Here is a 26,946-nt window from a genome sequence, read left to right as displayed (position 1 = left end):
TGTTTTCTTCTCCTTAGCTGACTTACTTGCCAAACAACGGATTCAGCTGTTTTGATATGTAGTTCTCCTTGTCTTTGATGTCAGACTTTCCCAGTTTTATGGCAATGTAGGGGTCGGCTTTTCCATTTATGTCTGCTGGATGCAGATCGGTGGCCTGGTCAAAATACACAATATTTGTTAATACATGCTGAGCTTGGGATAGGTCAGCATTAAGGGTTAGTGTTAGTGTTAAGGGGTAGATTTAGCATTAAAGGTTAGGGTTCTGTGTAGTGTACTTTTTTTCTAACATGTTAACCAAACCTAAAACCAGTTATTTTAAATGAAAAGCGATATAGTGGGTTAAACAGTCATTATGGAATCATCCTGGTCCAAATTTTAACTTTAATGCCCAATATGTAAAAAATATATATAGGTTAAATGCATTTTTTCAATTTTGGTTGGGGACTAGCTCAAAGTAGTGTTTGGTTGTCCCTTAACCTCCTTCAATCTGGCCGGCTCGACTATAACTTCTCTTAAACTTGTATCCTGTGAACCGTATGGATGTGAGGTGCAGCGGACGCCCACCCTGATGACATAGACCCTGACAAGGACGTTGATTGGATCGTTGTGCGGGATGTTCTGAAACATGCCCATGCTTGCGTCAAAGCCCGACTCTCTGCTGAAGTCTTCGGACAATGGCACTTTGTACATGCAGAGTGACCCCTGGGAAAGAACAAGAGGGCTGTCAGGACAAGATGGCATGGAGAGAGAGACAGCACCTGGTGGTTCTCCCTAAAGCAGCATCTATAATTATATTTGTATTATTAAAAAGAGATAGTTTGCTCTATTTGTCACTCTTTTTCTGGGTCTGAATATATGGATCTAGCCAAACATTACATTATAACTGTTAGTACAGCACATCTTGTGCTCAAACACATTATTGCAGTCGCTTACAATTGCTAGCTTGGGCTTCACTAGAGCTAGGGTTGGCCCTTACTTTGAACTTCCCTATGAGTCTGTCCTCATCTGCCATATTCTGGTCTTCATCGTCGCCACTCTTCCCTCTGTACAGGTTGAAAACATGGAGCCAGTCCTCGAAGTTGCCAAATTCCGCCTCTAGCTCCTTTGGGTAGACCTAACCACAACGGAAAGATGATCAGAAACGATGTCATCTCATTGGATCGAGTCAAAAGTCAATGTTATTTGCAGAACACTTCTACAGAGCAAAAGTCTTCCCAGGCCGGCTAAATACAACATATGCCATGCGACCTAGGGGAAGGAAAGACAATGAAACACAATCAAATAAAACGTGAGTACCTTGAGCTCGTCCAGCTTGGGCTTCTTCCTCTCTGGTGTCTCAGTGGACTTCTTCTTCTTCTTCCCTCTCTTGGCTTTTACGGGGAAATCATCCGGTTTGATCTCTGAGAACAGGGGAGCGGTCGGGAACAGGAACAGAGGGAAGGAGGGGAGGGGGTGACAACAGCAGAGTTGTTATTTGGACAAAAATCAGTACATACAAAATCAGTGTTGTACCGGAGGGACAGGGACAGAATACTTTCAAAGTTACTCAGGTATGGATAAATACGATAAATATGTAAAACATTGCACTGTGGGAGCATTTGCAAGTAGCAAGTAATATTTGGCCCAGTCTTAGCACGGACCCAGACTACTAAAGACGGTGGCTGAATGATATTTGACATGGACATGAAGAACCCTGATGGAGGCTATCAGAGACAACTATACCTCCACCCTCTGTGATGTCCATGTCATCCTTGTCCTCTGAGTCAGAGAGAGCCGTCTCCTGGGACCTGAGAGTCTGTGGGGAAAATAGATCAATAGGTTTTACCATTTCACTTACCATGCCCATTACTCAGATTGTTTATATCTATATATTTTCTGTAAATAATTCCTTAAAATTTGTTTCCTGCCTCATTTCCTGTCTGGAAATAGTAAAATACATCTTGTCGTATCAACATGTAACCTGCAAGAAGATCCCCATATGTATTTATTTTTAAAACCTTTTATAATGTTACAATAAAAACCGTTAATAAATCAATCACTAGCTTTTCCCTGATGCATGTTCTGAGCCCTGAGGGATGTGTCACTGATGGGTGGGGGTCTTACCTCCGTCAAGGTCTCAATGGAGACAAAGTACTTGGACCACCAGTCCAGCATGCTCTCGTCCAGCTCGTCCTCCTCAGGGTCCTCCCCGCCCTTCTTCCTCTTCTTCTTCTTGCCTTTTCCATCATCATCCTAGATTATTTATTTTTTTAATGAAAAATCGTATTATCTTAAATAATGACGGGAAAATGTTCTTCTAACTTAAGATCTAACTATGGTATTATTGACTAATCCACCACGCAATGATCTTGATATTTTATGTTTTTATACTGTATCATCTTTTTGTTAAACAAACAGGGGACTTATATGTCCTGCTTACCTCAACTTTGATCACTGCATCTGAACCCTAAGTTAAAGCAAGAGATAAGAACAAGTAAAAGTTAAACAGGGACTTTCTTTGATTATTTTGAAATGCATTATCCGTTTTTTCCTAATCACTCTGATCCCCTATGATTATTAAATGTTTTATAATGTAGACGCTATATTCAGATAAAATTGAAAAACGTACTGAGTCCAGCTTCACCACAGTGTCCATCTTCTTGAAGTTCTGCTCTGGTTCCAAACTGACCACAACTATTTCCTCTGAGAAGGGAGTATAATAATTGATATGATCAATACCTTCATAATAAATATCCACAACCGTGTTTGAATCACCAAAAAATAACCCCATATTCAAACTTAATTTAAAACATGCTAATGAAATCCAAAATGTATGTATAACCAAACATGAGCTAATTTCAAATGAACACTAACGAATGAACACCCCCGCAAATTGACTGGACTGTCCATGTCGTTGTATGAACTATAGTACTCGCATTTCTACATGTGATAACCATTAATGTCGACCATACTAAATATTAATTCTCGGCCCACAGAAACAGAACAAGCTAATTGTAGAACTCTGATGTAGTTTAACGTGTTCATACAGAGTAGGCCCCGTACGGAGTGGGCCCTGTACAGAGTAGGGCCCGTACAGAGTAGGCCCCGTACGGAGTGGGCCCCGTACGGAGTGGGCCCCGTACGGAGTGGGCCCCGTACAGAGTGGGCCCCGTACAGAGTGGGCCCCGTACGGAGTAGGGCCCGTACAGAGTAGGCCCCGTACAGAGTGGGCCCTGTACAGAGTAGGGCCCGTACAGAGTAGGGCCCGTACAGAGTCGGCCCCGTACAGAGTGGGCCCTGTACAGAGTAGGGCCCGTACAGAGTAGGGCCCGTACAGAGTAGGGCCCGTACAGAGTCGGCCCCGTACAGAGTGGGCCCTGTACAGAGTAGGGCCCGTACAGAGTAGGGCCCGTACAGAGTAGGGCCCGTACAGAGTCGGCCCCGTACAGAGTGGGCCCTGTACAGAGTAGGGCCCGTACAGAGTAGGGCCCGTACAGAGTAGGGCCCGTACAGAGTAGGGCCCGTACAGAGTAGGGCCCGTACAGAGTAGGCCCTGTACAGAGTAGGGCCGGTACAGATTTGGCCCTGGGAAGGAGTAAGCCCGGGGCCCCCGGTACGTATGGTACGGAGTGGGCCCGGTACGGTACGGAGTGGGCCCCGTACGGTACGGTGTAGGCCCCGTAGTCAGACCTACCCGAGGAGGACCAGTTGTTGGCCTGCTTGTCGGGGGGTCTGTAGATGAACTTGCGCATGCTGGTGACGGCGTGGGAGCCCACGAGGGTGTAGCGGCCGAACGCCCGGCAGTCCACCACCCGGATGTTGAGAGGGGGGTGGAGCAGCTCGTTCTCCGGGAGGTCCTGCAGAGAGCAGGTTGATGTACACCGTCAGCTCAGTGTGGACAGACAGACAGACTGACAGAGCTAGGTGGAGAAAGGGACATGCTGACGGTGGAGCTCACACACACAAACACACACACACACACACACACACACACACACACACACACACACACACACACACACACACACACACACATACATACAGACACACACACACACACACACCACACAGACATATAAAAACACAAACATGGAAACACAATACACACGGAGACACACACACACACACACATATACAGACACACATACAGACACACACACATAAACACGCAAACATAAACACAATACACACACACACACACACATATACAGACACACACACATACAGACACACACACACACACACATAAACAGACAAACATATATAAACACAATACACACAGACACACAGAGACACACACGCACACAGATTCATTAAGAGGACGGCGTACCACTTCGAACCACTTGACGAGGGTGCTGAAGTTGGGGTTTTTCTTGTAGTTTGGGATGAGGGCCGACTGGACCCCCTTGCCGGCACACTCTATGTCCACACGGGGCCGGTCCACCTGGGCCAGGTTGACCCTCTTCAGGTCCCTCAGGCCCCAGAACAGCACCTGGGAGCAGGGGGTCCACTGAGTGAGCACCGCCACGCGGAGAGCAGCTTATTTACAATATATATATACACATATTATATATGGTTTCATAATAATAACATGTTTTTAGTAATTCAATATTTTGTTTAATTAACAATTTAATATTGTAATTAGTGCTGTCAAGCTATTAAAATATTTAATCGCGATTAATGTCATAGTTAACACGCGATAATTGCGATTAATCACACATTTTTTTCTATTCTAAATATCCCTTGATTTCGTGCTGCTAGCCTTTTAGTGAGATCAGAGAGTGTTGAGAAGGACAGTAAGAAGAGAGACCCGCAGTTAATTCAACCCGGTCCACTTGACACCGGGTAGGTGCATGACAGTGGTAGGCCTACCGAATTCAATAGCCCATGCTTTTATTTGTTGCAATCACTGAATTACTACACAATTACTGCAGGATAACAATTTTGCGTTTATTAAAGTTCCTTGCAGTGCCGTCCTGCAGCCTGAGCTGTGCGCCCGCAACCTCTCACTCACTCAACAGACGCAACACTGTCAAACTGTCAGCATCGCAACCAAGTTGATTTTGTTTAGAGGGGAGTAACTGTGAGTGACACACAAACACACACACACTTTCAAGGAGTTTTTCACCCGCTCCGAATCCTTGCTTGCCCCAACAAGTTTGTGCGGCGTGCTTGTTGTTTTGTTTCCGATGTAGCTAGATCCGGTATGGTGTTGTCGTTTTTCTAACGTGACTAGTTGTTGCTAGACAGCAGGTGAAAAACGACAACGTTTGCCAAGCCAAAAGAGCGTTAATCGCGCGATAAAAAAATGAATGCCCTTAAAATTGGTTTGCGTTAACGCCATTAATGACGGGTTAAACTGACAGCACTAATTGTAATGTAAAGAAAAATTTATAAATCAAATGCTGTTTTTATTTAAATATCGTTTGTAGTTGGGATGGTCCAGCCATGATTTGAACCAATCAGAGCCTGCGCTCCACAGAGCAGACACCAACCAATCGTCACCTCGATGCGGTACTTGCTGAGGACGGGCCGGATGCCCAGGGGCACGGGCAGAATGGGCCCGCGGTCGAAGTCGGTGGGGCCGTCGATGGGAGGCAGGTCGGCCTTCCCGTTGGGGCCGATCTGAAAGAAAACAACCAAAGAGAGTATAAGGCCCAGCCTACTTATCTTATCCATCAATCAGAATCAGAAACATGTAATGCAAAGGGAGAATTCATGTACATTAAAAGGATTTAATATTGTCTAATATGGACAATGAAATATATACTATATAAAAGATATTAAGTATAACGTATAGTAGAGTAGCCTCGTCCCCATGTCAATGTACTTCCCCTGTGAATACCATCCTCCAATCAGAAGATCAAATGGCACCTTAAGGGCTGCCCACCACTCTGATCATCCAATCAGTACGGGGGACTTGAGCATCAGCTAAAAGAACAACAGACAGACAGACAGACAGACAGGCAGGCAGACAGACAGACAGACAGACAGACAGACAGACAGACAGGCAGGCAGGCAGGCAGGCAGGCAGACAGACAGGCAGGCAGGCAGGCAGACAGACAGACAGACAGACAGACAGACAGACAGACAGACAGACAGACAGACCTGCAGCAGCTCAAAGGCGGCGAGCATCTCCCCGGCGGTGCAGTTCCCGCGGTAGATCTGGTAGTACTCCAGCTGGGGCGGGAAGCGCGGCGGGCCGTAGTGCTCGTCGGCCATCTTGACCACGGGCTTGGCGAAGGTTCGGCCCATGAAGTCGGCCTTCCCCTACAGAGCGGCGTGATACGGGGTGGTGAGGACGGGGGGATTCTCCTTCAGGGAGTCAGCTCGACTAGCTCTCCTTCCACAGCTCGTGAAACTGAAGGTTGTTTTTTTTTTGCCATGGAATGACAATTAAATGCCGCCGCTGGGCGGTTTGTCATTGGTCCTTTGACATACTGTACCTGCGCGGTCGAGAAACATGGCTTGACGGAGGGCTCATGTTTCCAGGCACAGTATCGACAGAGGAGCAATGAGAGAATAGGTAGCACCAAAACGAGAAAACCCAGGTCTAACGGCTAATACAATTAAAAAACAAACCCAACGCCAGACATCCAGCATAACCAGTGAACTGCAAAACAGGGTTATATATCTATAAATATAATGATTACAATGGAGGCAGAGTGGATCTCTCTTACAGTTAGTGGTTATGAGTGGAGCCTATCTCCGTTACTTACAACATCCAATATCAACTGCGTCTAATTCAAGGAATGCAACAGGTATAGACCACCCACAACCCACATCATTTGTCCATCCAAATAAGCGGTTCCGGATCCACTGGTCTAGGCCTACAACTATGCCTATAACTACATTGAAGCCAACACAGCCTGATTGAAATGGGATACTCAAAATTAATATAGAATATTAAACTGTTACGAAAATGAAGTGTAGTGCAGCATTTGATGTCCGACGTCAACCAGCTTGACATAAATCCAGGAGCTCGGTAGCGTTTACATTTTTACGATAACGTAACATAAGTACTTTACCATGTGATGTATTCATTGCCTTGAATAAACAAATATTTAAAGGGATAGGTGACTAAATAACAGTTATGTAATATTCCCTTTAAAGGAAACTGTAATGGATCCGGAAGTGACGCAGACGTGGTCAGGGAACGGCAGCATATGGGTGGTCTATAAGCGCAACGAGGAGACCACATCGATGCGGGCCACACAGACCAGACCCGACGAGCACAGAGAGAGCCGGGCTGTGTTCCTCTTGCATGGCCTTAGAGAGACTTCAGAGATGCTGTCTCTGTTTTAGTGTGCAGTTTTAGTTGGTTACATTCGGTGCTCCGCACACAATGCAGTGTTTCGGGGTGATACTCCAAGCCATGAGAAGTCACACTCTACTTATCCGAAGGGGTCATCCAAATCAATGGTTTATGGTGGCAGCAGGTATACAGAGTGAGTGAGTCAATATGAAGCATGGTTCAAATAAAAAGTCATGGCAGTTTACGCAACAGGCTCACTTGAGGTTAATGCAACTAAACTGAGTGAATAATGAATGAATGAAAAAACAAAAATGTAATATAAACTAGTGCCAGGCCATTTTTGATTAATAGATAGATATATAGATACTTAGCGGGAAACTTATACATTTTCAACCAATTATTACAACTAGGAAAAACAACAAATAATTAGTCTTTCAAAGTCTTTCAAACCAGGACAGTTGTTAGCTTGAGTATCTGAATAACACAGAAAGTCGTACAGTTTGAACAGCATAAATCGGACCGGACCCTTGAGAGCCAGGAGACAGTTTAGTCTCCTTGGTCTGTAGCTGATGCTCACCACCGTGTCCTGGTCGTAGATCTCAATGACGATGATGGGCGGGTCGTCCCTCAGCTCCACCGCCGTGCCGAACAGCTCCACGTTCTCAAACACCATCAGCTGGTCCCAGGTGGGGCACAGGGTCTCAGCCAACACCTGGGAGGAGGGTGTGGCGGGAGGGGGGGGGGGGGGGGGGGGAGAGAGAGAGAGAGAGAGAGAGAGAGAGAGACAGAGACAGAGACAGAGACAGAGAGAGAGAGAGAGAGACAGAGACAGAGAGAGAGAGAGAGAGAGAAAGAGGGAGAGAGAGAGAGAGAGAGAGAGAGAGAGGGTCAGAGCGAGAGGGAGAGAGAGAGAGAGAGAGAGAGAGAGGGTCAGAGAGAGAGAGGGAGAGACCGAGTGTCAGAGAGACAGAGAGTTATAGAGAGAGAGACAGAGAGCGACAGAAAGAGAGTCAGACAGAGAGCGAGAGAGAGAGAGAACCAGTAACACCATTTGTCATTGTTTCCATATGTATTGTATCCATCTTCAGGATGTTACAGTGTGATAAATGTTGGTGGTGTATCACCGATGTAGTTCTACTCCTATCCGTTAGATGTCTTCCACACTCAGAATAAGGTTAGCTTCCTCTCAGTATTTCCTTCACCCGTGCACATTGTGTTCATCTGTGTGACTGAGTTTTTAAATTCGCCCTGTCTCCTGTCCTGTAGCCGGACATCCAGGTTTGCTATCCTTGCCTCTTGTGGCCTAGTTTTCACAACCTTGAATCTTAGTTTATTGTTCCCACAGTTCTTTGCATCGACATGCTTTCAGGGTGTAGTCTGCACTTGGGTCGCAGATAGAACCTTTCATTTAGCATAGATGGTTTACTTTAGGTATTGGCGAGACGTGTCGTGGTTCTTCTCCTCACCTCCGTGACCTGGCTCTGTGTGGAGAAGAAGACCCTGGCGAAGGGGTCAGACAGGCCGGTGCTGTCTGCGGCGAAGAGGCTCCGGGCCTGGTACATGTGCACCCTCAGCTGGAAGATCTGCTTCACTGCACACCCACGAAGAAGAGAGGGAGGGAGAGAGAGGGATTTGATCTGTGTGACAATGCTTCAATTTCAAAATGACCGGCATATATTTAGTCATGTTTGCGTGCATCTGTAGCCAAGTACAATTACTACTAGTGCTACTACTTCTAACTCATCTTACTCATGTAGGTGAGGCTGATGGGGGGGGGGGGGGGGGGTGGTCTTACTCATGTAGGTGAGGCTGATGGGGGGGGTCATACTCATGTAGGTGAGGCTGATGGGGGGGGTCTTACTCATGTAGGTGAGGGGGGGGGGGTCTTACTCATGTAGGTGAGGGGGGGGGGGTCTTACTCATGTAGGTGAGGCTGATGGGGGGGGGGGGGGGGGTCTTACTCATGTAGGTGAGGCTGATGGGGGGGGGGGGGGGGGGGGGGGGTCTTACTCATGTAGGTGAGGCTGATGGGGGGTGAGGGCGGCAGGCCGGGCCTGGACAGCTTGTTCTCCTCGAAGCCGTTGGGCAGGCCACTCAGGTAGTCCTTCCGCTGGCGGTTGAGGCCCAGCCACAGGTACACCTCAAGCTTGGCCTGCACTGTCCAGCCCGCCGGGCCAAAGCCCTTCTTACCCGGGATCTGTGAGCCAAGGTGGGCGAGGGGGGGGGGGGGCATTAGGGTCCATCGTCATTCCAAATGATGTATAAAAAGCATTTTTTGTTCAATTAAAAAAAGTATTTGAGCATTAGAATGGTATTAGCATAGTATTTACAGAGTAATTAACGTTAATCTGTTCAGTAACTATGTCGCCAAAGAAAACAAAACAAAAATCTTTGTGATGCCAATTTGAAGAGACTGACATTGAGTTTTTATGTGATTTTCTAACATGTGATCTCATGCCATTTGTTTCTTTGTGATATTTCCCGTCATGTGATCTTATGTGCGCGTTGCGACTCCCATGTTGCGTCCCCCCGGTCGTGTGACATCTCCTATCGTGTGCTACGGTGTGCGCGCCGGCCTCACCCTGAGGAACACCGTCTTGACCTTGCCGCACTCCTTGCCGGTCTCCTCGTCCACGCTGGAGAACAGGATGTCCTTGGAGGGCACGCGGGCGTAGGCCATGCGCTTCCCGTTGCTCAGCATCCAGATGAACACGTCTGGGACGCTGTGCTGGGGCTGGAGGGTCCGCCAGAAGGATCACACGGTCACCAGGATACAAACCAAACGCAAACACGTATATAGGCTCCTCCCACAGATTGTGTGAGGTGATAGCGCCAGTCATAACTGTACGCCTCGATTGTCCTCGGCCTAACTCGACGGCGGCTTTGGATGAACGCTGAATGACAAAATGGTTTTACTGATTTACTGGTAATGTCGCGCCCGTCTATAATGCGCTATGTTGAGCTGAACTATTGTTGTGGATCTAAGAAAGGACTTTGAAATGTGAGCTCTGGTATATAATGTGTATACAGTAGAGCTCACACTGTCTGCACGACCACTGCACGACCAAAAAAAATACATAGGGATCTTTCCAAGACAAACCAAAACAATTGCTTATCTTGGAATTGTTTTGTTGCATTGGATGAATTACATAATGGAAACGTTTCATTTACATTTCAGGAACTCACAGGACAATAACAAACAAAACCAACCAACAAACTTCTGGTTCTTCATACCTCCTCGGCCATGAAGCGCAGCTTCAGCAGGAAGTTCTGAGCCAGCTTGATCTTATCTCTCACGGTGCTCTTCTTCACCTGAGACCTCATGGTCTTGGCCTGCTGGCCGATGCTCTCCTGCAAGCAGCATCATTTCCAGTCAATCCCCCAGTTCCACCATCAGTCCAACCCCAGCGGTGAACACACCACCATATATAATGATAGCATTTACACATATTATTAAAAGGGTTTTCCTCCTAACTCAAAATGCTGTAGTAGCTGTTGCCTTTAAGCAGTTAAAAGCAACAATACAATAAAAAAAATAATAATATCGGCACTCTGGATAAAGTAACTTGATAAGAGCCAAGAGAAATGATCAAAATAAAACAGAGGCAGTTGGACCAGATAAGGGCTCCAAGAAAGAGGGCAGAACAGAGTTGGTCAGAGCCGCTAACACAACTCCTGGGAAGTGGGACATAGCTGGTGTTTGAATGTCGTACCACTTCAGCCAAGCACAGCTTCAGTCTCTCCCGGTCCAACCTGGTTCTGCCTGACTGGCTCTGGTCCTTGTTGGCCAGGGCCAAATACTGACTGGAATCACAACAGCAGACACACATCATGCTACGTTCTACTGCATCTGCTACCACTACTATTGATACAATTAAATGTAATTAAAATAAATTGATAACATATATAATAAAGGCAGTATATTTTCAACAACATTTCTCTATCTCTTGTTTCTATATTATAGCACTTAAAACTGTTTGCTAATATGAGGAAGTTTATGTACTCAACTGATTCTTGCAATTTTTGGATATATATTGATTGTTGAAGGCATTTATTTTAATGTAAGGATGTAATTTCAACTAATGCAGCTGCTGCCAACACCACTCGTATGCTATGGCTGCTACAACAATGCCAGACTTTCTACGGTGGTCCTAGTGAGCGTCTAGTGACCTGCATCCAATGCTCAGCTCCTCCAGGACTCCGCGGAGTCTGCGTTCTGGGTAGGCCTTCTCCGTCTTGATGATCTCCTGCACATCGTTCAGCCCCTCCTCCTGCACAACCATGCCAAACAAGACGTTGTCATGGTTACATATCACGCGGTGATAACACCAAGCAAAAATTAATTCCAAATTCGCTTGCCTTAAAAATAATTAGTGCAAATGGATGGAAATAAGAATAAAGAATAAAATAAAATACAAGGTAGAATAGTAGCATCTAGAGCACAACTCATTACTAGTGAACTACTTTAGGGTCAACTGTTTAAAGTTTAGCTATGAATACGCTACAATTTCAATCTGAAACATCAAATAACACCAGCCATTATACAAGTGGCTTCCTCTAGCTGTGGCACTTCCTTTCTGCTTGTATTCTGCTAAATGATAAAGGCTGTATCTGTGGTCACTGCTAAATGATAAAGGCTGTATCTGTGATCACTGCTAAATGATAAAGACTGTATCTGTGGTCACTGCTGAATGATAAAGTCTGTGTCTGTGGTCACTGCTAAATGATAAAGGCTGTATCTGTGGTCACTGCTAAATGATAAAGTCTGTATCTGTGGTCACTGCTAAATGATAAAGGCTGTATCTGTGGTCACTGCTAAATGATAAAAGCTGTGTTTGTGGTCACTGCTGAATGATAAAGGCTGTGTCTGTGGTCACTGCTAAAGGATAAAGGCTTTGGTCACTGCTGAATGATAAAGGCTGTGTTTGTGGTCACTGCTCAAGGATAAAGGCTGTGTCTGTATTCACTGCTGAATGATAAAGACTGTGTTTGTGGTCACTGCTAAAGGATAAAGGCTGTATTTGCACCAGACAACGACTTGCCAGTTTGTCTGCCAGGTGGTCTATGATGTTGGCGTTGTACAGCCGCCTCCGGTGGTCCTGCCACCAGCTCTTGATGTAGATGCAGGGCTTCCTCTCAAAGTACGGCAGGTGGAAGTAGTTCCTGTAATACAGAACACCGTTCAGTTGAAATTGTCAGTAGTTCCTGTAATACAGAACTCTGTTCAGGTCAAACTGCCAAACGCCATTAGACAGGTGGGAGCTGCTCCTGTAATATAGAGTACCTTTCAGGTCAAACTGGCCTTTGGACAGGTGGGAACAATTCCTGACATACAGAACACCTTTCAGTTCAAACTGGCCCATATGGAGAGGATCCAAATGTAGCATGGAAGATTTAAGTATTTAAGTCAATAGTTCATGTAATACAGAACTCCACTCAGTTCAAACTGGCCTTTGGACAGGTGGGAACAATTCCTGACATACAGAACACCTTTCAGTTCAAACTGGCCTTTGGACAGGTGGGAACAATTCCTGACATACAGAACACCTTTCAGTTCAAACTGGCCCATATGGAGAGGATCCAAATGTAGCATGGAAGATTTAAGTATTTATTTTTTATTTATTTTTATTAATGGTGATTATTAAAAGGGTCATGGATGAGGGTAATCTTGTTGACGATTATTTGGGAGAAAATAAAAGCTTTTGTTACCATATATTGGATTTTTTTTTTAAGCAACTCTGAACACGGACGATATTCTGCGGCGGTTTGATCAAATCGTTTTCATCTGGTTACAGTGTGTTATATAGTGTTATTGTGTTACATTCAACAGAGAATCTCAGCGTAGATAGACCAATTAAATGTGAGAATGAACCGCTCAAACATAATAATAAACCAATCCACCAATCAAATGTACAAATGTCAAGAATCAACCAATTGAACATGAGAGTCAACTAATCGAACGTGAGAATGCACCAATTGAACTAGAGCCAATCAAACCTGTCCGTGATGACGGGCTTCATGGGGGGCGTGGACGCCACGGCGGCCAGGTCTGGGTCGTCATCAATCTCCTCGTCGCTGGAGTTCTGGATCAGCTCAGACTCCTCCTCATCGCCGCTCCCCTTCCTCCCCTTGCCCTTGGGCTTGTACACCCCGTCAGTTTCGTTGCCGTAGTTCCCTGGCAAGTCAAGTAAGTCTCTCCTCAGCCTCACACCTCAACCAATGAGCAATGACCTATTTTACCCTTGATGGAATCCGAGGACACTGTAAATATCAGCTTTCTAGAGATACTTTCATCCGTCTTTATCTATCCTTGAGTTATATTAGAGTACTGTAATTAAATCATATTATGAGCCAAAGTAACAAGCTTAACCAAAACGTTCATGCATGAAGGATGAAATGTGTCTTTGCAGCAAAGCGTAATAGTGGGGGTATCGTTCAGCAATGGGGCAATTCAATAGGATTAGGAGTGATGCAATCACAACTGAACGGCTGATAACGTATCAATTTTATTAACTAAACTAACTTATTTATTTGACGAAATAATCAATCAAAAATGAAATCAACACAAATTGTCAGTCAACGCAGTATGAATCAATAGCCTTTACCTATTGTGACTTCAAAACTGATGGGTTTGTCGCCGATCTTCCTGTCGATCATGGTGGCCTCCAGGAAGGAACCGAAGAGGAAGAACTCCTCCACCTTGCCTGTGGCGGACTGGATACACAGAGGGGTCAACACTACTCCGACCTCCACCCAGCGTGGAGATAATCCATAGTCAGGAAAAACCTCTATTCAAGTACATAGAATCCTATCACCCAATAACATAACACACATTTCGTTCCCACAGTAGGTCACGTTGAACACAATAACGATATTCCATCCAAAGGTATAGTTAAATTCTATATCAAACCGTGTTTCAGTCGACACAATACAGACGTGCTTCATTGATCTCGTTAAAGCACTTCCATCTACTTCCACCAGGGGGGGGTCATGGTGCCCATTTCAACAAGTGGAGGTTCAAGAAATGTCCGAATAAATTCATGCTTGGACTGTGCAGCTTGTTGTCATGCATGACAGGCTGCTACGCTGTGTAACACGGTCCCTTTAGACTCCTGTCATCTGATCCTTCAGAACAGATTCTTCTACCAACATGGTGGAATCCCTGAGCCCTCGCCAAACAACTGAGTCTGTGAGCGTGACTGAAGCACGCCATCCACAGAAAGTCATTCCCCTAGCGCATACGTCGCATTAATAATGCACATAGCTGTATTGTAGTGAATCAATAATTCACTACTAGAACCCCCCCCTCTTTATATATGAATAAAAATATATAAAAATGTTAATGTTAATGTATATTTACACATATTTCCCCCATTGCAAGTGAAAAATGTAATAAAAGATGTAAGGTATATGGAAGCGTCAACGGAGGAGCCCACCTCGGAGATGTTGGGCACGCCCTCCACCTGCACCTCGGTGGAGCAGGTGATCTCGGGCGAGGAGGTGTCCAGCAGCTCCAGGCCCAGGCTGATGAGCAGCCGGGCCCTGAAGGACACGCCCTCCCCCAGGCCCTCGTTCAGCTCCTGGTACTCGTCCATCAGGGTGTAGTCCCGGGTGGAGCCGTACATGTTGACCCAGGCGGGCCCCAGCGTGGGGAGGAAGCCTGGCCGGAGGGGGGTTCATTGGTAAAGTATCAGGTCTTGTTCAGTTGAGAACTGAATTTGATCATAGTTTACTTAATCATTTTCATTATTGGTAAGTTCAAGGTGCTGTAGGTATACTTTAGGTATAAGAGCTATAATTTAAGTGTAATCCGATGGAAATGCCCTAGAGATAGGTTACCTAGTCCGACCAGTCACATAGTCAGCTATTATAGTGAGTGAATAACCGTCTGCCTCTGCTGCACTTTTCTGTTCTCTCTCTTCGCAACCCTCAAATCTTACCGACAGCAGCTTTGACGGGACAGTTAGAAAACTTAATTAAAGTTTTAACAGTTTAAGTTAATGTCTAAAGCTGACATAAAAGCATGTATCTATTGTCAGTGAGGCTCCATGTTTCAGGCTTATCCAGTGACAACCTATTAAACCAGGTTTAGTGCGAGTCAACTAGTGATGGGTCGGTCGCCACCGAATCAGATCGAATTAACAAATCTTTAACAAGAACGAGCCGAACTGATTCTTCTCTCTCGTTCGTCTCGTTCATTCTCAGACTCGCCTCCTCTCAGACCCATTAGTCGCTGACTCGCTGGCTCGCTGTTCGTTCACTGACTGTGAGTGGTGAAGAGGGTAGAGGCTTAGTGAGCGATGATACGATAATACGATTCAATATCAGTGAAATGGTAAATGCATGGTGCCTTTGTACTTTCTGTGTCATGCCAGATTTATCAAATATTTGAATGTCTCGTCAATCTGTCTCGTTCTTTTATGGCTCGCTCCACCCGGGACCCCCACCATCATTTCTAAATCAAGTCTATTATCTTGCTGATAAGTTAAACATCCATTAATCAACCACACCCACCCATCCCGCTGTGTTTGGTTAAAGTTGTAATGTTGATTGACGACCGACTTCCAAGATCGTTTGAGAATGATAACGAGGGAGGGGCTGAAGGCCAATTTCCACTGGAATCGGCACGGAAGCGGCACGGCAGCGAATCGCTCGCCGAAAATAATAGAAACCATTCAAGTGAACGTAGGCTATTCCACTGGATACGGCACCGGCACGGCACGGAACCGTCCCCAAACCGGCACTTCGTTTACGATACTTGTCTCTTCTATTTCTGAAAGTTGCCGGTTCGCTGCCGTGTCTCAGAACACGACTACAGCCAATCAGTTTGCCTTTGCGCATGAATATTCATGAGCTCACATCGATCCCTATGCAATTCACAGGGTATTTATATATTATACAGTCTATCTATCATGGTATGGTATCAATAGCTAATCAGTGGCAAAGAAGAAATGAAAGTCTGCGTCGATGCCTCGCAAGTCCAGTGTCGCGAGTGGACGTTGCCATGACATCTAGAAATCATAGGTCTACCGTATTTAATGGGTTATGTCATGTGTATGGTTGACTATAAGGTAGGCCTATGTATATATATATATTATAATGTATATTATAATATATATGGTTTCAATATAACTCGTGAATAATATTGTATGAATACTTATAATTATTCACGTCTTGAGCCATCTGTCGGAACGTGTCCGTGCCGCTTCCAGTGGGGATTGCAGTACGGAACACAGCCGCTTCGCTGCCGTGGCGCTTCCGTGCCGATTCCGGTGGAAATTGGCCTTGAGTCTGACTGACTCAGCTGAATACCGTGCATTCCAAGTTCGATTCACCGCTACCGGAAACTCGACTGAACGAACGAACCAACAAACGATTCTGAACGATTCTTCATGGCGAACTGACCGACGCAAACTGAATCAAAGAAAAGAATCCCTGAATCCATCACTAGAGTCAACAAAGAGCTAAAACGGTAGTTACGTCCCCCTGCTGGTTGAAATGGTGTACCCCAGCCCATACAGCGATGACTTAGAAAATGCATTTATTTAGTTATTAAATCAGCTATTACTTTAACCCCTGCTTATTGCTTGAATAGAAACAGACTTTATAAGGGACAGAGAAAGTCGTTTTCACCTTTCTCTCCTTCGTTTGAAATTTTGCGCAGATCCAGGAAGTGCGTTCCTATGGCAACGTCGTTGACCTTATCCGCGTCCCGGAGTTGGAGTTTCATCCGCTTGCACAGCGGGGGAAACATCTCAGTGAAAACAATCTGCTCGTTCCAGATGGGCTCATAGCTGCTCTTCTGAATCGTGGTCTTGCCCTGGAGTGAAAATAAATGAGTAAAGATCAACGGTTAAAATGGTCGACAGAAACTTCCAGAAACCGAAAGTAAATGATAAAAATATCTCTTTAAACATTCCTTATAACGTTTGGTTGATGCTTCCATCCACAGAATCTCATCAACTACAATAGCATACATAACCCTAACCCTGGCTGTGTTAATGCAGTGCTCTACCCATCGAGCTGCACAGGGCTTCACATCATGAGCTCTATGATTATGGAATTCATTAATTATTTAATAGGAAATCATTTTTATGAACGCCATCTCATCCAGTGTGGTGGATAACTTGTCTGCCACTCTGAGTCACCTTCTGCCCAGCGAACTGCACTTGTATGTAGGGGTCCACCAGGTCCTTGTTGTCCCCTATGAAGGCCTTCTTCACGTTGGCCATGATGCTGGTGTTCATCCTAGGCAGCCCCTCGGCCCGGTAGATCTTCAGGTAGTACCGCGCCCACTGGCGCTCCGCAGGAACCCCCTCTGGGAGCAGCAGATTACTGTAGCCAGAGGTAGACGTGGATAAGAGAACTACAACCTCCGCAATCCACAGAGGTCATTCAACACCACCTTCGGGTAATTCGGGTAATTTGCCTGCATAGGGCTTGCACATCAGAATGCATTTTTTTGTCGCGACTCAAGAGAGTTGTAGTCATCTCAAATCCAAAATAAATGTAAATATATCGTAACCAAGGCTAATCTAAACTTTGTTTTGTCTCCTATCATTTGAGAAACACTATGGCAGTTTCAAATGAAACAGTGTCACCCCATAATGGCCCAATTCATTTACGATAAATTTGTGGACAATGATAAAAAAACACCATGACTACTGATAACATTCCTATGCTACTCTACTTCCAAAATGGAGGCGACCATTGCTCTGTGACATCCAGATGAACAAGCTCAATGTCATGTGTTGTTCGTGATTGTGCTGCGATCAGGTCTCTTTTGCAAGATAAGTGCCTAACCTCAATAAGTCTTGAGGTTTTCTGAATAAATAAAGGTTAAAAAAATAAATAAAATAGAATAAAATTCACAATTTGACTAACTCACTTCTATTCCGACATTTTTGCACATACATTTCTACTACTGGGTATAGACGTGCATATTTGTATGCATATCTTTGGTCGTTTGTAAAAAAAAATCAATGCATGTTTATCAAGCTAATACTCTCCAGTATTGCCCTGGCTAGAACATTTTAAGTCTAGGCTCAATGAAGCATCTTATTTAAAAATACATGCTGGGTTATTGTTTGGTTGATTCAGAAATATACCGCCTAGTTACTATTTGCAAGGACAGAATTCATGTCCGATTGACGGGGGATCCCTTTACCCTTCGATGTCATCTTCATCCGACTCGTTGGCCTTGTGTGGAGTTTTGATGTTGTCTCCTTTCCCCACGACGGCGATGTCACACTTAATGTAGCCCTTACATCCGGCCGTGATGTCTTCGGGGTCCGATAGAGCTGCCCATTTATGGTAAAACTGATGTTCTAAAAAACAGAAGAGCACTATTTTAAAATACATGCATGAATAGCGACTGCAGTGACACATGCCTGACCACAGGGCGTGCTGCTGGGTAGGATTTATAAATATTTGGGCCAACTCTTCCACTCCTCATTTACCTGGTTGAGTGTAGATAGTGCCAACGTCCATTTTGAATGACCCCACCAGTGTACCACTGCGCAGGAGGTTTTTGGAATGAATGACCTGGTAGTCGGTCGGGGTGAGAGCCATCAAAGATCATTATAAATGCTCCAATGTGACCATGATTAAGAATGACTTTGTGGAAGCACCACTGCGGCTCAACTTACAGACAACTTCAAGATTTTGTCGAACATGACGTCTGGGGGCACGTGGAAGTCAAACACAAAGTACTGGGGGGTGGGGGAAAGGAAAAATATTTGGTATGGTTTGTTTATTTATAAGGACTTTGTATACATTGTTTGATTGTATTTGAATGAATCCATTTCACATGTTTTTGATTCTAGGAGCCTAGTATTATTAGCATTTTTGCTATTGTCACCTCATTGTAGTACGGGCAGTTGGTGGACTCCTTCATGGACGTGTACTTCTTGTCATCGCCGATCTCCACACACACCACCGGGTCCATGTTCAGGCCCACAAGCTGCCTGGCCTCTACCACCGTCACGCTCACCTTACATCACAAACCGTTCATCAGTGGACCCATACATGAGGGGGAGGGATGAACAAACTCAAGTCTGTACAATAACTCATCTGTGTGGTCGTTGCCTTACTTGGTAATCCATGGGTCTCCCCGCACTGGGCTCCATCTTAATGTCTGGCTTTGATCTAAAATAAGATTAGATAAACAGCTTAAGATAAAATGTGGTATATCGCAAATATAGAAGAAAATTAATTGCAAGGTAATTGCAAGGTAAGGAAGGGGCTAACTGCCCCAAAGCCATGAACAGACCCCTCCCTGGGTGGTGGTTGGCCGTTGTCTCTTGTTGGCAGACATGTGGGATGGGATCTGACCTACCTCGGCAGTTGGGTGTTGGTGCTCGTTAAGGTAGGACAAGTATAAGGTGAGGTAAGGTAAGCTAAAGTATTGTAAGGTAAGGTAATGTAAGGTAAGGTAAAATATTGTTAGGTAAGGTAAGGTCAAGTATTGGAAGGTAAGGTAAGGTATTGTAAGGTGAGGTAAGGTATTTTAAGGCTAGGTAAGGTAAAGTATTGTACAGTAAGGTATTGTAAGGCTCGGTAAGGTAAGGTATTTTAAGGTGAGGTGAGGTATTTCAAGGTATGGTGAGGTGTTGTAAGGTGAGGTGAGGTAATGTAGGGGGATCAGATGAGGTGAGATGATTTCTGCCATCCCTGGCCTCAACAAACTCCCTACCTGATGTCTCATGTGCTGTTGTGTGTGTTAATGTACGACACTTCTCGCTGTGATTAATGTTCCATGTGATGTACACCGGTGATGTACACCGGTGGGTCTGCTGTGTTCCAGCGGTGTGAACCTTGCCTCTTGTTGGAGACGTTGGTGCAGACGGCGGTGACGGAGGCCAGCGACACCGTGTCCGGATCCTGGCCTCCCATGAACAGGGACTCCGTCTCCAGAACAGCCGGTTCATCTAGAGATGGGGGGGGGGGGGGGGAGATGATTGAACAGATAGAGCTCGTCAGGTCACAGTTGTTCTGTCTCTGGCGCCCCCTGGCCTTATGGCTCCGCCATCGTTAGATTGCACTGGTGGCTTTGGGGATTGTTCCTCTGGTTCAAGGCAATGTTCATTTCCAAGTTAAATTCAGAAGAATACCAAATCATAAAAAATGAATTATATTAGTTTGAGAAATATTAAAACATTTTTATTTTTATCGACATTAACATCATCATTTCAACATCTTCTTTAAATCCTTTGGGCGCATGAAGAGACCTTGGGAAAGATGTAATGTAAATACCTCCGCTCTTCTCCTTGTGTGCACGGTGCTTACTGCGCTTCATGGTTGCAAACAGCTGGCTCCTCGCTCTAGAGAGATGACAGTCACATTCAGCACCCTTTTATAACACAACATTATTTCGCTTGTGTTGGCTCTCTACATTCACTTCAATCTATTGAATCAAGCATAGTTTTTAAACCCATTTCCTTGTCATTATGGAACTACTTTTGGCTGTGTTGAGTATCAATGTGTGACAATTCAGTATTTCTGAAATTGTATAAATAAAGGTCTACCTTAAGATATTATTTCATCATTATTGGAGGGTTGATAATAAATAGTTTGCTAATGTTATGTTTGATAAAGAATGGCTGTGCTGTAGACAGGTCTGTTAGTCACCACACCCTCCCATTTAAACCATAATAGAGGGTTTGAATTATTTAAATGAGCTGACCTTAATACATCAATTAGAGGAGGATAGGTTTCACATCCATTGTGGAATATGAAACACTTTAAATTATTTGTTTACTCAGTTAAATGATCAAACTCCGGATTAATTCCACTAACTGCCCAACATTTTGTAAGGGATGAATACAGTTAGATAACCTTAAATAGGTAACCTTAATCAGAAAACCTTTCTTGGAATGTTTCACACAGACAAAAACACAGACAAGTTTGCTAAAAAAAAATGTGTTCAATGCATCAGCAAGCTAGATTGTCAAAATATCTAAAAAAGCTACATGCATAAAACATGAATCAGTTAGATAATAACGCAAAAAAGTTATTACCTTGCATAATTTTTTAACAATTGTGAGAAACCTGACAACTTCTAAAAAGTTTTTCTAAACAAATTAAAAGCAACATTTACAAACTTTTATGATAGAAAGTTAACATGGACCGTGATATTGTCAACATGACACTACTCGTAACAACACATAAAACGTTTGGATACATACCATACAAGAAAACCGCACCGGGTCGACCTCACTGCGATCAACCAACGACCAACCTCTGACAGCTCCCACTGAGATGTAAAAAAAAAATACGAAGAAAGAAGTAACACGACTGCTTTTCTACATAAACAGTCGACGATTTCACATAACCATTTCTCGATCTTTGCAAAGCAGGTACAAATAAGGCCACGAGGGATAACGCCGTAAGTAGAAGAATTTGGTTCTTCCAGGTCCGAGGTTGGACGCAAGTGATGTGATACTGAGATGAATAGTGTATGACGGCCGAACCTGAGACTGGTAACTAGGCCGGTAAGGAAAGGTCTGCTGACAGACGTCACTGCAAACAACCAGTCTGCCAATCCAGATCACCTGCTGACAGAGACAAAGACAATAGGGAAAAAATGATACATACAAATTCAAAGTTTCATGGTGCAGTCCATAGCGCCCATTATGGGAGTTACTTTTTGAATAAACATTATCTTCATTCAAAAGATTCATCTTATATGTTGAGTTTAATTTGTGGTACATTTTTCAAAGAGTGTTTACTGGAGATGATGATCTACATGTTTAATTTAGTGAATAAAATTGTGATTCGATCAAATAGTTGAATACCAATAGTATAGTTAACAAGGCGATTTTAAATACAATTGATAAAGAGTGTTGATGAAGATGATGAGCTGGTGTTATAAAGATAACTACTACTACTTGGTCTAGATCAAGTCTAGTCTCAGTACATTCATAACACCTCTATCTTCAACATCCAAAGATGTAGTATAATTCGGGGACAAGCTGGTCGTCGATGATACCCCATTGGCACTAAACAAAGAATTGGTCTTTGGCATGTTAGAATAGAATTACGAATAAACAAAACATCGGTCCGACCCCATTGGAAGAACGTTCCCTTCTGAATCATTCATGGGCCCCTGCACCAAATTAGCCCCTGGTACTGACACTCCGCTGGTCACAGCCCCTGGTACTACTGACACTCCGCTGGTCACAGCCCCTGGTACTGACACTCCGCTGGTCACAGCCCCTGGACACTCCGCTGGTCACAGCCCCTGGTACTGACACTCCGCTGGTCACAGCCCTGGTACTGACACCCCGGTGGTCACAGCCCTGGTACTGACACACTGGTGGTCACAGCCCTGGTACTGACACTCCGCTGGTCACAGCCCTGGTACTGACACCCCGGACCGCTGGTCACAGCCCTGGTACTGACACTCCGGTGGTCACAGCCCTGGTACTGACACTCCGCTGGTCACAGCCCTGGTACTGACTCATCTGGTCAAAGCCCTGGTACTGACACTACGGTGGTCACAGCCCTGGTACTAGTGACACCCCCTGGTCACAGCCCTGGTACTGACACCCCCCTGGTACACAGCTGGTCAAAGCCCTGGTACTGACACCCCCCTGGTCACAGCCCTGGTACTGACACTCCGCTGGTCACAGCCCTGGTACTGACACAGCTGGTCAAAGCCCTGGTACTGACACACCGGACCAGGATCGAGGCTCACATTGTGTTTAACCTTGCTTTTAGTGTAACATTTAGTAAAGGCCTAGCCAGGGACAGGGGTTGCAAATTAGTCTTGACTAGAAACCTGTATGCATGGCATTTATTTTATATTTTAAATGAAACAAAGTACAATATATTTGTCCCTGCTCAACTTCTAAACCAAAAAAAATAGAATTGTCTCATCAAAAGACAGAGAACTCAAAACGGAGGACAACTACGTTTTTGTACGTTGGTCCACCATGATTCGTCTGCCCCGCTGCATGAATATGACTCTATTGAATTCTATTGAACACCCATTTCCAATTGATCACCTCATAAATTACACAAGGAGCTGGCCTGCGAGCCGTACACCCGCGTCTTAAGTTGCCCGTATCCGATGAAACCAGGCTTTCAATTATTCAGACGCCTCGCTAGGTGCTGCGCGTGTGTGTCGTCCCGTCGTGTCAGGGTGTCATCACTCCAAACTACAAGTATGTTTTGTTGTATGTTATCATACGGGTTGGATGAATACCACCGCTGTTTGCAGACACTTTCATGCATTACAACTTTGAACAGTTTAGATGCATACATGTCATGAACGAACAGGAGTCTTGCCTCCTCAGAATGCCTACAGGTAGAGTGTGGACTTCAGGGAATCAAACACAGTACCTTTTTACATTTGGGAGACAAACATCCTAATGGTTTAGAGCATACCGTTTTTAAGCTATTACACATTAACGTCCACTCCGTAACAAATGATGTTCAACTGGTTTATTAAGCCGTGCGTTTGACGACTGAGTCCCTTTGCCTCACCTCATGGGGCTGTGGGTCAGGGTGATACCCCTGGTGACGACCGACTGCACGTCCCGCTGAGCGATTCCTCTTTTAATTACATGAGGGTTTGGTGTTGCGATTCAGAATCAACATATACATACATTTATTAGTATGGCTGTCTGTATATTATGGTTTATATGTATGCAATCTTTTATATTACTAATGCTGTGTTTCTCTGATATTTTTTTTTTTTTCTATTCATTGGTACTTGTCTAACATAACTGTCAGATGTGGGTTTCCTTAGAACCCAAGAACATTCAGAAAGTTACATCAGATATATATATATATATATATATATATATATATATATATATATATATATATATATATATATATATATATATAGTATGATTTTTCATATTAATTCAAACTGGAAATCGTATGTTCTGTGTCGCTTTGATTAATTATCCCTGTGTTATCTTGTGTTAACAACACATCTTATCGAAGCACACCTCTCTGCAGGTATAAAGTCATCGGAAAATGTAAATATCCTTTGGGGGATGTGACACCAATTACAGATCTCCCTAGTTGGATTTGAAACCTGATCGTTTCATACCATTACATCCCCCTCCCAAATGTTCGACCATAAATCCCACATGTCTAATGCCCCGGTTTGTATTTAGAAAGAATATTAAGTTATGAATATGCATGAGGCTGCAACCGAGCCGTCCAGCTGACACCTTTCCGTAGCGCGGTCTAGAGAGAACGTCGGCACGATTCGATACCGACCGTGCAATCTTATCTCGAGAAGGCCCCAGATCGACAAGCCCTCTGTCGTCTGGTCGTAGGCGGGGCCGTCACCATCCCCAGCCCGGGCTTTGGTTGAGCGACTGCGCTGCTCCGATGCTTGGCTGACTGTGGTGTCCTGTGTCCTCACGGCACATTTCAGACTGTAACAGAGACACGGGCCATTGTTATCCCGCTGAATCAGGTCTATGGCCTTACCGGTGGCTAAGACAAACAAGTGGAGGCCCGACCTGAGGTCACCCTGGGACTTGTTTGAAATGTATAAACGGTTAGTTCGCGTCTACCATTCTGCAAAATAAGCTGCATGGGGAACTCTTTAAGCATTCCCACTTTTGTTTAAGATGGTGTTCAGCCAGAAATAGAATGGTATCTCTGACCCAGGACGGCCTTTCTTAGCTTTCCTAATCAGAAACGTCTGTCACATTTATATATAACATTTATCTATATATATATTTATGTCTAAGAGGGAATACTTTTAATTTCACTTAATATGATTAGAATAAACCGTATGTCCCTAGAATACCAAGGGGTTATGGTAGAAGTCGGGTATCTATCAGTAGAGTTTGGTGGGGCAGCGCCCTCTGGTGGTTACAGAATGTCATGCGTCTTTATATTCATACTGCATCTTCTTGGTTCTCCGTTTCCACCATCCATTCAACCCCTGGACGTTTCGATTTGATCAAAGCAATTACATGCTGTGATAAAGCATTGGAATGCTGGGTGATAATGAGTTTCAACATTACACTGTCTGTAGGCCTATGAGTAAGTGAGTGAATCCCTGTGACGAAGCTAGCTACTGTTCTACTGTCCCTGAAGGCATGTCTAAGAGGGAAACTTAACCTTTTATCAACTGTGCTGCTGGTTGTTTTCTAATCGTGGCTAATCATAGAAGCTTTCGCTCTTCCCACATTTTGCTGCTAATTAGTACCAGTACAGTAGTAACAGTATTTCTTGGTTAAACTTCTTTCGTTGCTGACCCTTGACAGTTCTTGTATGGAATAGCCTTTTTTTTTTTTTAAGAGAATAGGTTAAAGGGGACTTCTGTATAAGTAGTTGTTGGTAATTTAGCAGACGCCATTATCCACAGTGAGAGAGTCCATCAAAAGACTGAGTTCAGCTCAGTAAGGAGCATTATGGGATGGCTTGACGTAATTGTCCTTGATTTTTATGTTGATTAAACGTTTTCATTAAAGGCTATGACGCATCTAGATTGGGAGTTTTTTCGCCACACGAAAGTTGGTGAAACAAAATGTTTCTAAACTCTTTATCAGTTATGGTAATTGGACTGCATTTATGCAGCGCTTTTTCTAACCAGTGGCCACTCAAAGCGCTTTACAATATTGCATAACATTCCTAGGGATGTCCGATATTGGCTTTTTTGCCGATATCCGATATGCGATATTGTCCAACTCTAAATTTTCGATTCCGATATTAGCCGATACCGATGTCGATATTTGGGTTATTTTTCCTCAAACCTAATTTAGGTAACATTACATATCTCCTGTTGTGGAATTAACACAACATGCTTAATGTTATTGTGATGCCCCACTGGATGCATTCTTGAATGCAACAAGGCTTTCCAAATGTTAACATTGTCTGTGCAAAATAAGAAAAATACTTCAACTTAATTTAAGGGAAAAGTGCCATGTTTATTTTATTTTTTTTAATGGTCTCAGACAACAGTTTGGATTACACTCTCCCTGAGATAATCTTGACAATGCCCACAACAAATAGGGCAAACTTGACTTCACAAATGATAAAACATTGTACCTGAACAACTATGTGCAACATAGCAGTATGTTTCTTTAACTAAAACTCAATAACTTTAATTGAATAAATGCACAAATATGAGTCAATTACAATGTGCACTGTACTGCACAATTTTGAAAACATTTATTTGAGCTATAAATAAATAATAAAAAAAAAATATATATATATTTTATCGGTTTTAAGGCAAAAAAAATCCGATACCGATATTACATTTTTATGCTAATATCGGGCCGATAATATCGGACATCTCTAAACATTCCCCCTTTCACAGATTCAGACACCGACGGCGGATTCAACCATGCAAAGTCTGTAGCAGTAAGGGTGAGGTGTCGTGCACATGGACACCTCGACACTCAGCTAGGAGGAGCCAGGGATCGAACTAGCAACCTTCCGGTTAACAGCCGCACCGCTCTACCTCCTGAGCTAGAGCTACATGCCGCCCTCAATCATCCAGTTTTGCATTTCAAATCTTTCATGAAACATTTCCCTTATCGAAAGACCTCCATCTAGTGGTCATGCTGTATATCAGCTGAGGTGCATTGAAGCAGCATCGTGAGGAAAAACCACAGGGTTAGGGTATTATATACCACAGCTATTAAGGGCAGCGTGTGCATCAGAGTGGGTTCATATCCTGGCAGTGCACGCATCACCACGGTTCCCTTGGTAACCATTCACAAGGATATCAT

At 44.3% G+C, this 26,946-nt stretch overlaps 1 protein-coding gene across 1 annotated transcript in view; it reads right to left on the bottom strand.

Annotated features, from left to right (window-relative positions):
• Positions 1–21,691, bottom strand: part of LOC132457566 (otoferlin-like) — a 30,151-nt gene extending 8,460 nt beyond the window's left edge. The window contains exons 1-33 of the mRNA XM_060051819.1: positions 21,421–21,691; positions 20,489–20,556; positions 20,055–20,163; positions 19,327–19,381; positions 19,095–19,226; positions 18,883–18,945; positions 18,694–18,778; positions 18,402–18,561; positions 17,383–17,569; positions 16,868–17,054; positions 14,671–14,894; positions 13,840–13,948; positions 13,232–13,409; positions 12,277–12,397; positions 11,405–11,505; positions 10,948–11,038; positions 10,469–10,585; positions 9,816–9,968; positions 9,245–9,431; positions 8,701–8,825; positions 7,812–7,946; positions 6,088–6,249; positions 5,485–5,604; positions 4,310–4,471; positions 3,674–3,836; positions 2,609–2,682; positions 2,420–2,446; positions 2,104–2,232; positions 1,723–1,795; positions 1,297–1,400; positions 977–1,114; positions 565–702; positions 27–154 (exon numbers count right to left, since the gene is read on the bottom strand). Of these exons, the coding sequence (XP_059907802.1) occupies positions 27–154; positions 565–702; positions 977–1,114; positions 1,297–1,400; positions 1,723–1,795; positions 2,104–2,232; positions 2,420–2,446; positions 2,609–2,682; positions 3,674–3,836; positions 4,310–4,471; positions 5,485–5,604; positions 6,088–6,249; positions 7,812–7,946; positions 8,701–8,825; positions 9,245–9,431; positions 9,816–9,968; positions 10,469–10,585; positions 10,948–11,038; positions 11,405–11,505; positions 12,277–12,397; positions 13,232–13,409; positions 13,840–13,948; positions 14,671–14,894; positions 16,868–17,054; positions 17,383–17,569; positions 18,402–18,561; positions 18,694–18,778; positions 18,883–18,945; positions 19,095–19,226; positions 19,327–19,381; positions 20,055–20,163; positions 20,489–20,531 (3,980 nt within the window). The 5' untranslated portion in view covers positions 20,532–20,556; positions 21,421–21,691. The remainder of the gene's footprint in view (positions 1–26; positions 155–564; positions 703–976; positions 1,115–1,296; positions 1,401–1,722; positions 1,796–2,103; positions 2,233–2,419; positions 2,447–2,608; positions 2,683–3,673; positions 3,837–4,309; positions 4,472–5,484; positions 5,605–6,087; positions 6,250–7,811; positions 7,947–8,700; positions 8,826–9,244; positions 9,432–9,815; positions 9,969–10,468; positions 10,586–10,947; positions 11,039–11,404; positions 11,506–12,276; positions 12,398–13,231; positions 13,410–13,839; positions 13,949–14,670; positions 14,895–16,867; positions 17,055–17,382; positions 17,570–18,401; positions 18,562–18,693; positions 18,779–18,882; positions 18,946–19,094; positions 19,227–19,326; positions 19,382–20,054; positions 20,164–20,488; positions 20,557–21,420) is intronic.
• Between the last annotated feature and the right edge of the window lie 5,255 nt (positions 21,692–26,946).

Source organism: Gadus macrocephalus, chromosome 5 (assembly GCF_031168955.1).
Source record: "Gadus macrocephalus chromosome 5, ASM3116895v1".
Taxonomy (NCBI): domain Eukaryota; kingdom Metazoa; phylum Chordata; class Actinopteri; order Gadiformes; family Gadidae; genus Gadus; species Gadus macrocephalus.
The sequence above is the reverse complement of the archived record's forward strand: the minus strand, read 5'-3'. Positions and strand labels throughout refer to the sequence as shown.